Genomic DNA, 15,153 nt, shown 5'->3' on the forward strand with positions numbered 1-15,153 from the left:
GTCACGTGCTCTCAGGTCTGCTTCAAAAGACCGGTGACAAATGGGGCACTGATGGAAATGTTTATTAGAAATGACAATTACTTTAAAATACAACCTGAAGTTATTTAATTCATTACAAAAGGAGAGCTTCTGCCTCATTCAGGGCCTTTTCCAGGTCAGCAGCTTCCAAAGCAAACCTCTCCCTCTCCTGTCTCATGTGTTCCTGTGCTTCTGTGAGCGCGGACAATGTTGACCGGATTTCCTAAAAAAACAACAACAAATGTTTAAAAAAAGATGTATAGTGACACAGATATTATAACAATAGTTTATATTCTTTGCATTTTTTGGTGTTTGTTATTTACCTGTAATCGTCCACATTGCTCAGATGCATTACCAGTGAAAGTCTTCAGTTCATTGAGCAGCTCTGTAGAGACTGTCTAAATTGCAAATGAAGAAGAAAAACTAAATCTGTACATAGAATTATTTAGTTAGAGGGATGCACAATGAAAGTAGAAAATGTAATCTATAAGTAAAATCTGCTCATCCTGTAGTTTAGAGCTACGAACATGTCTTTGCCTTCAGGTGAATGTTTCCAGTGTGTGTTGCAAAATAAATTGCAATAACCAACATACTTTAAAAATTGTTGTGGGGGAAAATATATTCTATTTTTCTATTTTTAAACTACTTTTTAATGTGCTTTTATTATTATTATTGTAGTCAACAATTAAGCTGAAAGAAAATCCCCATGACATTGACATTCACACACTGTACATTAATATGGTTATGTGTGTGTTTCAGCTCGTGGATTCTTGTACACATTCTCAATAAATACATACCATTACTTCTTTTCTTTGCTCTTCATTTTCACGTGCCGCTTCTCCAACTCGTTCCCCCAACACTACAGGAAACACACCGTTGGTTTTAGTCTTGTTGGTTAATTAAGAAAGAACATAAAAGGGTCATACCTGGATCAATCTTTGCTGAAACTAAAAGTGCATGGCAGTCCGTTAGATGTTTGTCGGCCTCCAGTTTTTCCATTTTGAGTTGACTGTACTGCTCCTCCAGCTCTGTGACCTTTTGCTACAACAATAATTAGATTGTTGGTCCACTGTATATTCAGTATTAGTCTATAACATTAATAAACACAATAGAGATCTTTGTACATGTGTTTCTGTAAGGTTTTTCTGCAGCTCATCGTTTGTAGTGCGTAGATTCTGGTTCTGTTCTCTTAGCTCAGCTTCTTGTCCATACCTGGTGGAGATCCTGCGGGGTGATAAAAATCAAAGTGTATTGCACTTGTATTTTACCGCACATACGTCTCAAAACTTACCCTTTAGCTGTTTTAGAGGCCATATTTTTTCTGCAAGGGAGATTAAAAAGCGTAAATAATGATAATAATAATACTAAGCTTTAAACCAATGGATGTGTTTACCTTGGTATATTTTCCTTATGGTGTTCAGCGTCTGTGTCTGCTTTATGTCCAGTTTTCTTCTCTGGTAACAAACCTAAATACAGGACCACAAAGTATTACCTTTATGTAACACAATGTGCTTAGTTTTGTTCAGAAATGGGTCATTGAGATTACCTCTTGGGATTTTTGAGGCCATCTTTGACGGTTGTTGATTTCTCTGTGCCAGGATTGCTAATAGGATAATACAGATTTTTTTTTATTGCCATAGTAATAGTAATGGTCAGTTTTATAGTAAATAATAGGCATTAACTATGTTTCTTAGAGTACACTACTACAAAACAGGAGGTACCCCTGGCCTGTGCTAACAGTGGTTACAAACAAAACAAACGAAAGCTAAGTGTTTAGCAATGCCATACAAGTTGTACACAATCCACATGAGTGCATGCAATGTAAATCAAGCATTTTCATTGTAGAATAATAAGGGATTGTAACGCAAAGGTTGACAGGTCTGCTACGTCTCACGAGTTGTGTTAACTTTTTTTTTTTTTTACTTCGAAATAGCAAAAGGCTTAGTTTGTTTTTGACAGAATGTAAAACTAATTACTTACCTAATGTAACCGTCTGGTAGCGTTGTATAGATGAAATATTCCTAACCTTACCTTGAAGAGGGTTTGTTTGAGAGCCTTTTTCCTGCTCCTCTAAATCCAAACCGAGCTGCTTTGAAACTGCCCGCCCTCTGACGTCACATCCGCTGTAAACATGGCCATTCACAAATCATTCTTCATCCTTCTCTTGAAAAGAGAAGGATGAAGTCGGGTCAAAAGTCGGGTCAAAATATTCCAGTATCATCTGATATTGTTTGGATGAATTTATCTTTGTTAAACAAGGACGCGTAAAACAATGAAACGTCAAATACATCGTCAAAGTACAAAGTTTTAGACCGAAGTGTACCGCGCATGCGTGTGGGGCAGGCGGCTAAATTCAAAACGAAGACGTTAGCATCAGACAGCGGAGCTAAAAGCTTTCTTTACGGGCTATACACGGATCAGTCATATAATAACCTAAATGCATCTCTTGGTACTAACGTGATTACAACGGTATATCAGTAAAACCACGGAGAGACTTACAAGGTACGCAAGTACTTTTGAAATTTGTGCCACTTGTATTGTTTTCCCTGTTGAACAATGACAATGCTAATGTTAGTTAGCCAGCTGTCTGCTCACTGTCTGCAATACTTTCTATGTACAACTTTCCGTGGCATGCAAAACGTTGAGCATGCCGATCTATTTAGTCTATTTTTCTAAGTTTACTCTTGCTACTGTTGTACAAAGTTAACTCATGAATAATAGCTCCTTGTAGATAAAACAAGAAGCCTTCCTCATCACAAAGTAGTACTGTGTGTGCATAATACATGAAACTTTGTTTTAGTATTGATAAATGTAATTGTATTTTCTTTAGATATCTGTTAGACAAGGATGGATCCATTTGATCCTGTCCGGAATGAGTAAGTAGAACTGGCTTATTTGGCATCTGTCATTTCAGCGTCCACATCAACTAAAATGTGTGTGTTTTTTGTAGGGAGGGTAGACGCTCCAAGAGACGCACATCTGTCAGTAGTTCTTTACTCTGACATTGACAGTCAGTCACTTTTTAAATCTAGTAATAATATGTTTGTGAATTATTCTCAGATTTTAAAGGTGCCACGGAAATCCATTGTAACGTCTGAAGCAGTGCAACAAGACAAAGTGGTCAGTAACTAATTGATTACAGTTTTCATGACTTTATCTATGTACTTTGTTCATTTAAAGGTGGAATGTGTCCAGCCTTTGGATAAGAGAATTTCAAGAAGAGTCAGTTTTGCTCCAGCGAATGATGTGCATTTGTTCGCAAAGTATGAAATTATTTATCATTATCATTATCATGTAAGCGCTCTGAACAAATGATAACTAGTTTTATATTTTTTACATCACCTACATGAAGTCCGCTACAGGAGTTGATGCCTGGTAAAAAAAAATATTATGTATAAATACATTTCTATACACATTTGTATAATTTCTTTAACAATGTTTCTTTATCTCAAAACAGGTGGCACTACCCAAAATGCGTAAGACTAAATATAAAGATGTCTAAATTCTTTCAATTTCTTGTTCAGTTTCTTTTAAAAAAAAATGAACTTTACCTTTTCCTTCTAAACAGTGTTCAGATGAACGTAACTGAAGACCAACAGTTCACTGGTAAATTACTTCATAACCATTTTAATACTATAGAAGAGACTAGCCTAAATACATGTATCTTCGCAGGATTGGATGCCTTTCTAAATACCCCAAAACAAATATTTCAACGCAAAGATCAGGTAAAATTGAGCATTGTGTATTGATTCAAGGAAGTTGTAGCTTGTTTTTTGAATTATTTGACCTTGTTTGTCTTTTAGGCCAGTGCCAGTGGAAGCAACTTTGAGGAGAAAACAATTATGTTTCATGATATGGACATGACCCAATGTGACACCATGAAAATTACACATGGTGAAGAACTACTCAATACATCATATGGCTTCCTACATGGGCACGGGGAAAAAACGATTGTATTTGATAGATCTATGGATATGACCTTTAGCCAAACTATAAGCATGTCGTGTGACCAAGGGAAACCAACACCAAGTGTTTTCCCTTTTACCTCTTCGACAATAACCCAGGGGACAGAATTCTTTTCATTTGTCAACACTGACAAAGAAAATCTAGTTCCACAATTAAATAGGCCCACGACTAAAAAGATGGGGGGTCTTAATGTGGGTTTGATAAGCTCTGAGGATGATTTGGGTGTGTCCGAGGCCAATCCGCTTCAGTGTTTATATTCACAAGAAATCTATGCAGAACCCAACAGAAGAAAATCTCGAAGTAGCTCAAAAGGTATGAAAATATTCATGCTCTATAGATTTGATAGTTGAAATTGTCCTGCTGAAATCTATTGTTTTCACTCTAGATAACGTTACCTGTGAGCCCATTGGAAAAGCCTCCAACCGAAATGTGAGTGTCAAAGTGAGCATTATGAACATGCAGCAAAAAGTAGCTAACACAATTATTTATTGCTTCAGGTCAACTGTGATACAAAAGACGATGGAAGGAGTGAGAAAACAATTGTGTTCTCCGGTGATGGTTTCATGGACATAACTCAGAATTGGACCAGTAACATTGAGGTGGTACCATCAGCCTCCTCCACAATGGACAAAAGTTTAAAAGAAAGAAAAGGCATCACCCCTGCTTTGTCTGTACGGCATTCTGAAAAACAAGAGCGGGTGCAACAGCAGGAAATCAGTATCCAAAGAGGCTCCATCTACAAGAGTAAGTTCTGCACTACAGAATACCACCTATTTACAAGTTCTGATACAATCCCCATTGGCGATTGTAAGCTCTAATTTTTTTGGTTTTGTATTTTTATTGTAGGCCCGGAGATGAGTATACACCAGGTGAATTAGAATACATACTTTGTAAATCTGGCAGCACAATAGTGATTTATTTGTTAACTTTGTTGAAAATACCTGGTCCCTAATTATTTTTTCTTCTTATCAGATAATGATTGACCCTGAGAAAACTGTGAGGTTCTCTACCAATGACGCTTGTATGGATGTGACAAGTTGTCATACTGTTAAAATCTCCGCTGATCTCCCACTGCAGCCAGACCTGGGCAGTTTAAATGGAGAGAAAACTGTAAGATTCACCACAAATGATGCAGGAATGGACATTACACAGTGCGTAACTGTTAATATTGCCAGAGATCTGGTGCCTGACTCCCCTGTTCTGCAACACAAAGAGTCCTCAGTTGGTTCTCTGCCTGCCAAAAGTGTAGATTTAGATCTTGAAAACTTTCTTGAATCGCTTGCTGATCAAAATATAGAAGTGAAGAAGTCTCAGATTAATCCCAGCAAACCTTTTATGAAGAACCAAAGCAACACTCAAACAATGTTATCAGTGACTGATTCTACAATAACCAGAGCTCCAAATGAAAGCGCTGAAACCTGTTTGAATGAGAGCAGTGCAAATATGGAGAATACTAAAGCTAATAAATTTCACAATGCCAGTCAAGCTGGTATAACTTCTCAACAAAGAAGTGAACTTGGAATATATCCTAATAAAGGTGAGCTCCTCAGGCACTACATTCAAGTTCTTTCCTTAACCTAACCCTTCCTTTTCCCTAATTACTGTGTTTCTCCTTGTTCTCATTGTCCAGGTGTTGAAGTCTCTCGCAAGTCTGAAACACACAGGCATCCGGTGACTAAAATTTTTATATCAAATAAAAATAAAATACTTTAGCCGCTTGACGCTATAAATATAATATATATATATATATTTTTTACTTAATTACAGGTTAGCTTTGATGCTGAAGACATCTGCAGAGAAAGAACCATGCGATTTGATTCAGCGATGGACACAACTCAATGCCACACAGTCAACATTACAAATGATTTTGAACCATCTATACAAGATCTACCTAAATCAGCTGCAAGATTTCATGCCAACAATCCCACCAAGCATGAGACAAAATCTGTGGGTTTGAAGGAAAATAGGAATATGTTCCCTATATCTGGAGAAAAGACTTTGCGATTCAGTATTGATGATGCAAATATGGATGTGACAAAATCCCATACCATGATGACTGCTGTTGATCCACAGCTGATCTCAGATTTCGGAGTTTTGCCCAGAAGTGAAGACAAAACTGTGCAGTTCAGTTCAGAATTTGGTGGGATGGAAGTGACACAATGCCTTACTTCGAATATTGGAATTGATATGGAGGCCACACGAACCGATCTGAGCCCTCTGCCAGCCAGCATTACAATGGGTTGTCCTGCCCTGAAGAAAAAGGAATCTTTAATTTACACTAATCGCAGATGCCGATCTTCAGTCGGACATGGTGCAAATTCGGCACTCAAGGCGAGGAGAAGTGTCCCGTGGGGCAGTCAGGCTGCAACTTCAGCTTTTGGAACTGTTAATGTCAACATTAATGCAGCTCAATCACAATCGGACTCTAACCGGGACTTCAATTATGTGGACACTTTTGAAACACCAAAGGCTGGTGTTGAGAATGGAAACATGGGATTCATGTCCGTTATTGAAGAGAAATCGATGGCAGAAATTTCACAAAAAGACGACGCTCAAGAGAACAGAGATATGAATATAACAGAAGCGCTACCTGTCCAAATACACAGACAGACCCTCTTAGAAGAGCCTCATCCAGGATCTGTGGTAGCAGATTCAACTTCAAGTACTGAGGAGGAAAGCAATAAAATAATGCCCACATGTGATGTGAAAATAAATGTTACTCCCGAAGAAAATAATGAAAATGTAGGAGAGGTCGAAGAGACCATTGAATGTGCACCATCTACTATGGAAAATGATAGTGGTGTGGTCCATTCACAAAAGAGTCGTCGACGGAGTCTAGCCAATATCCAATCCAAAATAAGGCGCATCAGTCAAATGCTAACTGATCCTCCTGACAATGGTGCAATGGATGGCAACCCTCTTGTACCCTCACTGGATCGGGAGCCCAAAGTGGAAGTACAGTGCTGTTCTGCGCCCATAGATGAGTCAGATGCCAGTGTAGACACGAAAAAGGGTGACAGTAAGCTTGATGATGCCCAAGAAGAACCTCTTCTTGCACCTACTACTCCCTACAGATTGGAGACTAAACAGCTCATGTCTCGGTTGTCAGTGGTGGGATGCAAGCCAAAACTTCCCCGGAGAAGTAAATGTGAAGAGGCAAAGACACCAGATAGCTGCCTTGCACAGGCTGCATGCAAATCTATAAAAACACAAACTATTCAAGATCAAGTGGGCAACTTTGATCTAAATGTCAGTGACATCAACGATGAAGAGCTGGGGAGCTATGAGGACGTGTCTGAAACTTTGGATAAAAAGGATCTGGACGAAGAACCTGAAATGATTACTTCATTTCATGAGTTTGAGTTGGACCAAGAACTGCAAGATGAAGTGTTTGAAGACGAGTTTGCTCTCGTCAATGAAAGGAAACGTCCATCACCACATGAGGAAGATATCACACAGGATAAGAGAGTGAAGACCTGCAATGAGGCTGTAAGATTGGTAGGGGATTAATCAGGTCATTGCTGTTGTATAATTAGTATTAAATTCTATTTATTCTTTGTAGGACTCACAGACTTGCACTTTGGAAGGTGATAACATTGCTGCAGTAAACACACAAACTGTAGATTCTTCTAACTGCAGTCAGACAGCCAGTCTGAGATGTGAAGCCACATTTGAGTCCTGTGAGTAATGTCTGTTTTTAATTTTCCCTGTAGAATAAAATGTCTTAATAATTAGTCTTGTCTTTAAAGCTTCAAAGCAAAGCCTCTTTGAATCTCAGCTTGAAGACTATGTCAGTGATATACAGAGGGTAAGGGTCTACTCGTATAACTTTGGAAATGTTATGTCATTTAGGTTTTATTCAGCCTTATTTCTCTTTATTTTTGCAGAAATGTGATGCTGGCACAGTTACCATGGCAGAGTTCTTTAAACTTTTTCACATAGACTTTGTCATTCACAATCCACGACAGAGCATGGTTTCTGGGAAAGTAAGTGCTTCTCCACTTTACCTTTTATATGTCATTAGCGAGAGAAATGACCTGAGGTTTTGTTTTGTAGGCTCTGTCAGACACAGAGAGCACCCTGTTGGACTTGTCCCATGACAGACACATCAGCCTACCCAAACAGCTAGTGTATGAGGCTAATGTCCGTAACCTAACGGAGCAGGTGGAGGGGTAGGTTTCTGTATCTTCTGCTCTGTGGACACTTGCTTTAACTTTATGTCAAGCACTAAAGAACGTTTTTTTCTTCCCCACAGATTCAAAGTTCGATTGCGTGACTTGGACAAACCTTTGACACTTGTTAATCGGACTCTGTGGGAAGAGATGGAACACTTTACAGAGTCAGAGGTAAAATAATCATTTGTGACAGTGTGAATTTCTTTTTGGTCATCTCAACCTTTTGCGTTAATAGCCACATTATCTAATCTGCTGTAACAAAGAACTGCCCCTGTCATTTTTTCCACAGTTCAAATCTTTTGGTGCCAAACTCAAAGAAAAGCACAGCCTCTACAGAAAGATGAGTAAAGCCCAATCACATGAGATGAAGGGGCTCCTATACTCTGATCTTATTCAGACTAATGTGGTCAGTAGCAGAGGCGCTAATAAGATACAAATCTTGTTTCGTGTGTGTGTATATACAATTTACGTTTTGGGACTGTTTTAGGACGAACAAAAGAAGCTGAGAGGGTCTATTGAGAAAGCAGATGCAATGCTGAAAAACCTAGATGAATGTATTGCAGAACTAGAAGCGGGTATGTTGAACAAATTGTCTTTATAATGGACATTTTGTATGTTGTTTTTTTTTTTTTTTTTTTTTATGTCTGTGGACTTTTTTCCTTTAGATCTTGCTACAGTCGACGATGATGTGAAATCTCACCAGGAGGGTATGCTCCTTTTATTCTTACTATTTAATTCTGCCCAAATAAATGAGTTGCATTCCACTGACAAAGCATTGTTATGGACAGGCCAGAATTCTGTTGTTGTTGTTGTTATTAGTCTTTTAATTGTAAAAAAGAAATGAATATGTTTTGGTCTGGTATTGCCACCGTTACATACCGTAGGCCCCTGCCCCCCAACGGCAATGTTGTGAACCCAACCTTTTACAAATGGCTGTAGATCAATACATTTCTTTTGAACAGAGTTGAATAAAGTCACAGATGCCCTGGCTAACCAAGAAAAGTAAGCATATTTTTGTAGATTTATTAAACATCCTCCATAAATTGATGTTGTGGATACAAATTCCTTCGTTTTGCTTGTGCTGCCATAGAGCCACACTGGAGTTGGAGATTCTACAGAAGCAGAATGAAAACAAAGTGAGACGAGTGAAAGATGAGACCAAGAACCTGGACAGACACCTCGACATGCTTCACACGTACGTTTGGGAATTCATCAAATGGGTTTTGTTTAAAGTGATATTTGCTTATTTTTTATTTCTGCAGATATAAGCTAATTATAAATTGTCTCGTTGCTTCAGGTTAAATGAATGGAAGTTGGTAGAAATTAGAACCAACCTTGTGATTTACACATTTCTCCACGAAACGTTGCACTTGGTGTTGGCCTACGAGCAGTCAAAAGGTAAATGTGTGGGTTTGATTGTTTTTGATCGTACACTTTGTGGGTAACTTTAACCATATTTTTTTGTTTAGAAAATACAGAGGAGAGGAAAATTGAGGACATCTCATTTAAACATTTACTTGGTAAGTCAAATGTATTAGCAGAATTGATCATGTGCTTTGCTAGGAGTGTTCGGTGGAAGAGTGGTTCTACCTTTAATCAGGAAGGTTATATTATCTTACATTGATTGTGTGCCATGCCACTAGGCCATTATGCAAATAATTGTCCAAGTTATGTGATTGTGTTTTTGAATATTACGCAGATGAGAGGTCTCAGTGCCATGCCCGTCTAGTTCACACGCTGGTTTCTCAGTTTACTCAAGAAAAAAAAATAACAAGGAAATATTCCACAAGCAAACATGTTCCTCAGGTAAGTCTGTTCACTGACTGTGGCCTGGCAGGATGCTAACGAGAACATAAACAACCGCTGAGTTATTTCCCCATGTCCTCAGCTGCTCCACGACATCAGCCTGGTGGTGAGCCGCTGTCGACAGCTCGGAGAGGAGCTGCGGCAGCTCAAAACGTGGGGCAGTCTGCGGTTCGACATCTTGGACATCCACTGTCTGCACTCTGAGTAAGACGTCATTCATTCTATTTCACGCCATTATTTTTGTAGAGGATGCTGAATGCACATATTGAAATAATCTCACAAATACCTCAGTGTTAATGTTTAATAACATGACCATAGCATTGGATAATAATAGTTATAGTTTTTATGTGCTGGAATAGTAATTGTCCTTAAATCCACATAAATAATTATCATTTTTGTTTTTTCAGCATGTACATCGTCTTCAGCAGTTTGAAGAGATTTGCAAAGTTTGAGGTCGTCTTTGGGGTCAGCCTGACCAACCAACTCTGTGCGCTAGAGCTCAAAAGTTTCAAAAACATTATTGGCAGCACAACGTAAGTCTTATTCACTGTACTACACAGTTCAATTTAGGCAATAGCGCCACATAACTTGACATTTCATCGTTACTTTATTTTTACAGGATTCAGCAAATTGAAGAAATCGTTTCATCTTCCACTCCAGGACAGAATCACTTGACAAACCTGATCAAAAACATCCACAGTAGTTTACTTTGTTAAATAACAAAGATCAGAAGAGCAAATGTGGCAGCTCTACATGTAGTTTCCTGGGCCTCCGCTAGGTGATGCACTTGGACTGACTTAAGACTTTCTGCTTTTACTCATGCTTCCACTTTCAGACTTGCCCCCTTAAGGCTGGGGGAAAAAAACTTATAAAAACTTAAATGTAGCTCTGTACATGTATGTAAATGTTTACCTTTTTGTAAATCTATTTAGCAAAATTTCTTTTTTTTTTAAGTTCTGATGCTTGGTAAAAAAAAATAAAAAATAAAGATATGGTTAAACATGAATTAAAAAGAAATGAAGTTTCTACGCCAGACTTTTTTTTACATTTGAGTTTCTTTTCATTTGGATTGAAATGAATGACATACAGGATAAGTCTTAAAAAAAAATGTTGCCTTGACTTTTTAACCTTTGTGACTTCACGACCCCTAATGACAAGCTCGCTGTTACATAGCATCATTTCACAGATCAACTAGTGGTTGGATCCCATTCAAATGCCCAGGCAGCACAATTCCCTCAGAGGAGGGTGGCTGAAGTGGCACTTTGGGCCAGGTGACCTCAATTTTATCTCAAGTCAAAATACACAGGAGGTTTATTTGTATTTAGGAATGAAATGTATGAAAATCCACTCAATACTAGTTTTTTTTTTTCTGTAACAAAGCGTCTTTCTCCCGAAGGCACAGTAAACGTCAGCTGTAAATCGTCGACTGTAAATCTCAATCATTTCCAAGTCCCCAAAATTCAATTGTGGGACTTTGAGGGTGCCCCGGAAGTGTCTCCCTGGTGTCAGCTCAAGGACGCTGATAGGGTTAGTGGGTTAGTGACGTGAAATACTGGCGCTATAATGTATCGTTAACCAGGTTTAAACCAGGCTGCTCTGGGCCAGTGGAAATGCATTACACAATCAAACCAGTTATGTGACACCCTCTTGTCACTTTGAAATCACACAAATCACTTAGTCCAACATCACTTGGTGTTGGAAAAGCATCTCCCTTAGATTATATCATTAGGCACAATGTGTATCTGTTCCATTTCTGACTGGAGGATGGACTTTTCGCATGTCATTTGTACTATGGCCATCTTGTTTGGTTTAGGCCCTCAGAAGAATCATAAATCGTGTCACCAGCAATATATTGTTTTAGTTTTAATTGTCCCATCCAACTAAAATGTCAGAGTCTTGGGCCAGGGGTGGCACAGCTCACCCCAGGTAAAGCAGCCAATCTCCCCCGTTTGCTCCAATGCTCCTGCTGTGACGACCATTATACTGTGGGAGCCACTGCATTTTGAACCAATTGTTTGAACTGTATTGCCATGCCCAAGGGGAGAGCTTAATGCAGCACAAACAATACCGTTATTCCAATGTCATTCACAGATACGAGGTGATGAAATGTTCAGGAACATGCGGTGACAGAATATGGCTCTGATGGAACCTTTGGTTTGAATAAATGTGTTGACTGATGGGGGAAACCACAAGGATCTGTTTGTTACTTTGAAGGAAAAGTATTGGACCTAACTATTTGTAGTGCTGTCGAGAAAATTCTACCGGTAGTAGACATTGCAGAGAAGTCAATAGGATAGAGATCTCCGGTCAGTCACTCCCTCCCCACCTCCTCTTCATGTCCTTCACAGTCCACACTTCGATCCGTCACAAGACCCCTTCCAGTGGCCTCATGTTGGTCTTATCATTTGACCCTGTTGCACAAAGCGCTATTTTAAAAAGCCATGGTCGTGTGTGTGGGGGGATTTGGGGCGTCTTCTGGACAAGGTGAGCGGTGGCTGGATGTCCAGACAGTGGACTATGGGACGATGGACAACGGCAGCCATGTTGTCCCACACCAGAGCCCGCTAACAGAGGTGCAGTCGCCGGCTTGCTAAGTGCATTCCCCAGATCAAGGCCCAAATCCCTGCTTGACCCTAGCTGATAAACTGTAGAGGCCATGGATAGGCAACAGACTTTCTTTTATACGATATATAAAATACTAATAAAAATGAGACGGTCTTTTGAACGGCTCTTTGAACTGGCTGCATCCGAAATATTCAGCTCCCTGTAAAGAGCCATAAATCCCATGTACGTGGCTGGGCTGTTATCTTTCTCCTGTAGTTTTTTCGTAGCCGTAGCTGATGTGACACCCACAGACTTGATAAAGAGGTTGGAGCTGTACATTGACGTGCAGTCATGAGGCAGCAGAGTGAACTGGAGGGGACTCCGCACACAACCTTGTGGGATCCCAGTGTTCAACTTACTATTGTAATTTAAAACTAGTTGATTATGTTTTGGTCTTGCAAAAATGTTTTTTACATTTTACATCAACTTATTTTGTCAATATGACATCACCGTCGCTATAATTTGTGAGCGGAGGGTTTAAGCTGAAGTAAAACTTACTTTGCCTGTTCATAATTCAGAAGCAAAGCTTTCACATGTGACATGCCTAAGGAGCCTCACATAAACAGAGCTATCCTGTTAGTTTGACCCATTGCCCTCTGCTTTGCTACACAGATCTCTATGGCTTTAGCAGTGTCTTCGGGAGTGAGGGGCCTATAGTGTGAGGAAGTCTGGCCTCCATCAGCCGCGTGCACACTGTAATGGGTGCTGACTGGGAGAGCGCAGCGCCCGCATGTTCGTGGAAGGAGAGGATTAACGCGAGATGGGTACCCCCCGGAGCAGGCCACAGCTGATAAGAGGGTTTATGAAGGACTCTTTATGGGTGAGCTTCCAATGAGGCCCTGGAGAGGAGACATTCTGTATGAGACTAAATCAAACAGTGTGTTAAATAATAAGGGCAATTCAGTGTTGTTCAATTTACATTATACAAAATGTTGTGTTGAGCTTGAGTACTTCCCTTTAAAGCTGCTCATGTTGCTTCCTATTTGTTTGTAATGTCAACAGCCAACAGTGCAGCATGCTCAGGTCCACTGTATATCACAAAATCAAATAGCAGTCATCAGGCTGCACTCATTTTCAGAGAAAGAGGCAAAATGTCAAACCAATCCATATGACTTTGTAAAACTTTAACTACAAAGGAACACCCCAGGATGACCAAGAGCTTCATGGACGTGCAATTGTTTTACATTATACGGTCATCGACACATTAAAACACTGTATGACCCAACCAACACCATTTTTTAACTTATTGTAATCCCTTTTTATACAACTTTAGCCCTATTCCATTCCATCATTCTTCTTCCTTGGTCTTTTGTGTCCACACCCCTCCAGCCTTATCGTGCGCTGCAGCTTGGCCGGACCTGCTCCCATCCCATATACTCTGGACTTGCCTGTTCCTCTGGTGGGCCCATGCATTGTTTGGTCTATGCTTGTATTTATTTAGATGTAAATCAGCTCACAGAAGTCCTTGGGCTCGTTTGCAGGAGGAAGTTAGCGCAGCCGAGATTGCAGCCGCTCAGATTGTTCTCCATTATGAAGCTGTTATTGATGTGATGGCAGCGTGACATCATGTAGCCTCGCCCAATTCAAGGCAGCGCGGGTGAGAAAGGTACCCACACCCAGATTTTATTCATTAGTCAGCACCACGTTATAAGACAAAGGAGAGAAAAAATGGACCTCCTTATCGTTGTCATCTAAGAGGTGTGCAGGGCAACCAGAGGTGACATCCATTACATCGAAATCTTAGAGAACAAAGTACAGATTTAGATGTAGCAGGAAAAGCATTGTGTTGTTTTAAGGAAAGGCAGGAAGTGGATTTGTTGACTTTGGAGCAGGGGCAAAATCAGTTTTAGACAAGAGCAGTAAATGGCATGTCAAATTCAAGCATATTTTTAATCGGATTGATAATGGTTTTGATAGACTATGTGTGTGGGCCTATATTTGTCCCCCTCGAGTTCAGATTCATTTAATTTATTTATATATTAGATCAGACAATGGATGTTAATGAACACATATGAGACAAATACAGTGGGAGGAAAAAAGTATTTCTCACATTTCTGCCTAAATTGGTCATAAAATGTGGGCTGATCTTCATCAAAGAATGAATAAACAATGTCTGCTTAACCTAATACCACCCAAACATATACATGTGATCATGTTTTAATTGGCCATATCATGTAATCATTCACAGGACAGGGAGGAAAAAGTAAGTGAACCCAGAAAACTTCAGAAATCTGCAGCAGTTTTGTAAAGAGGAGTGGTCCAAGATTCATCCCGATCGTTGTGAGCAATCTCCAACTTCAGAAAAGCAGTGAAAAGAAGAGTCAGCCAGCTATTTAATACAAGGGTTCACTTTTTCTGCGAAATATCTTGATGAAGTTCTGAACTCATTTTACATTGATGACAGCGCGTTGTCCAAGCACCTAAGGCAACAAAGCCGTCCCACACCATGATTCTCCTGCTCCATACTTCACAGTGAGGATAGGGTTTTGTTGTTGATGTGCCGTTCCATTTTTCCTCCACACATGACGTTGTGTGTTCCTCCCAAACTATTCAACTTTGGTTTGCAAAAGAGCACTTGGATGCT

The 15,153-nt window shown here is 39.7% G+C and overlaps 3 protein-coding genes across 3 annotated transcripts; 2 read left to right on the forward strand and 1 right to left on the reverse strand.

Annotated features, from left to right (window-relative positions):
- Positions 1 to 74: 74 nt before the first annotated feature.
- On the reverse strand, positions 75 to 1,617 carry LOC306974941 (uncharacterized protein). Its single transcript, XM_079572346.1, has 8 exons — positions 1,565 to 1,617; positions 1,412 to 1,484; positions 1,310 to 1,339; positions 1,143 to 1,242; positions 945 to 1,059; positions 816 to 877; positions 342 to 416; positions 75 to 241 (listed from the first exon to the last, which is right to left on the reverse strand). Exons 1-8 carry the CDS (start codon positions 1,584 to 1,586, stop codon positions 113 to 115), a joined length of 606 nt encoding a protein of 201 aa, XP_079428472.1. The 5' UTR covers positions 1,587 to 1,617; the 3' UTR covers positions 75 to 112.
- A 769-nt stretch (positions 1,618 to 2,386) lies between these two features.
- LOC306975155 (uncharacterized protein) lies at positions 2,387 to 5,659 on the forward strand (the record flags this gene model as incomplete). Its single annotated transcript, XM_079572574.1, has 14 exons — positions 2,387 to 2,520; positions 2,860 to 2,894; positions 2,969 to 2,999; positions 3,079 to 3,138; positions 3,199 to 3,281; positions 3,371 to 3,393; positions 3,476 to 3,494; positions 3,587 to 3,624; positions 3,691 to 3,743; positions 3,822 to 4,296; positions 4,370 to 4,413; positions 4,482 to 4,728; positions 4,831 to 4,853; positions 5,615 to 5,659. The coding sequence occupies exons 2-14, from the start codon at positions 2,866 to 2,868 to the stop codon at positions 5,657 to 5,659; spliced, it is 1,170 nt and encodes a 389-aa protein (XP_079428700.1). The 5' UTR covers positions 2,387 to 2,520; positions 2,860 to 2,865.
- Positions 5,660 to 7,551: 1,892 nt separating this feature from the next.
- Positions 7,552 to 10,770, forward strand: LOC306974999 (outer kinetochore KNL1 complex subunit KNL1-like). The gene is made up of 16 exons (XM_079572408.1): positions 7,552 to 7,664; positions 7,734 to 7,792; positions 7,872 to 7,970; positions 8,041 to 8,156; positions 8,240 to 8,330; positions 8,449 to 8,565; positions 8,647 to 8,734; positions 8,825 to 8,866; positions 9,122 to 9,161; positions 9,250 to 9,354; positions 9,457 to 9,557; positions 9,629 to 9,679; positions 9,859 to 9,965; positions 10,048 to 10,169; positions 10,373 to 10,498; positions 10,585 to 10,770. The coding sequence occupies exons 3-16, from the start codon at positions 7,896 to 7,898 to the stop codon at positions 10,679 to 10,681; spliced, it is 1,278 nt and encodes a 425-aa protein (XP_079428534.1). The 5' UTR covers positions 7,552 to 7,664; positions 7,734 to 7,792; positions 7,872 to 7,895; the 3' UTR covers positions 10,682 to 10,770.
- The last annotated feature ends 4,383 nt before the right edge of the window (positions 10,771 to 15,153 follow it).

Source organism: Gobius niger, assembly GCF_951799975.1.
Source record: "Gobius niger genome assembly, chromosome: 15".
In the NCBI taxonomy this organism is placed as follows: domain Eukaryota; kingdom Metazoa; phylum Chordata; class Actinopteri; order Gobiiformes; family Gobiidae; genus Gobius; species Gobius niger.

Coding starts and splice junctions, on each gene's coding strand:
- LOC306974999 (XM_079572408.1), top strand. CDS start 7,896: ATGGCAGAGTTCTTTAAACTTTTTCACATAGACTTTGTCATTCACAAT. Junction 8,157..8,239: donor CTAACGGAGCAGGTGGAGGG/GTAGGTTTCTGT, acceptor TCTTCCCCACAG/ATTCAAAGTTCGATTGCGTG. Junction 8,331..8,448: donor AACACTTTACAGAGTCAGAG/GTAAAATAATCA, acceptor TTTTTTCCACAG/TTCAAATCTTTTGGTGCCAA.
- LOC306974941 (XM_079572346.1), bottom strand. CDS start 1,586: ATGGCCTCAAAAATCCCAAGAG. Junction 1,060..1,142: donor AAAACCTTACAGAAACACAT/GTACAAAGATCT, acceptor TTATTGTTGTAG/CAAAAGGTCACAGAGCTGGA. Junction 417..815: donor AGCAAAGAAAAGAAGTAATG/GTATGTATTTAT, acceptor TTTGCAATTTAG/ACAGTCTCTACAGAGCTGCT.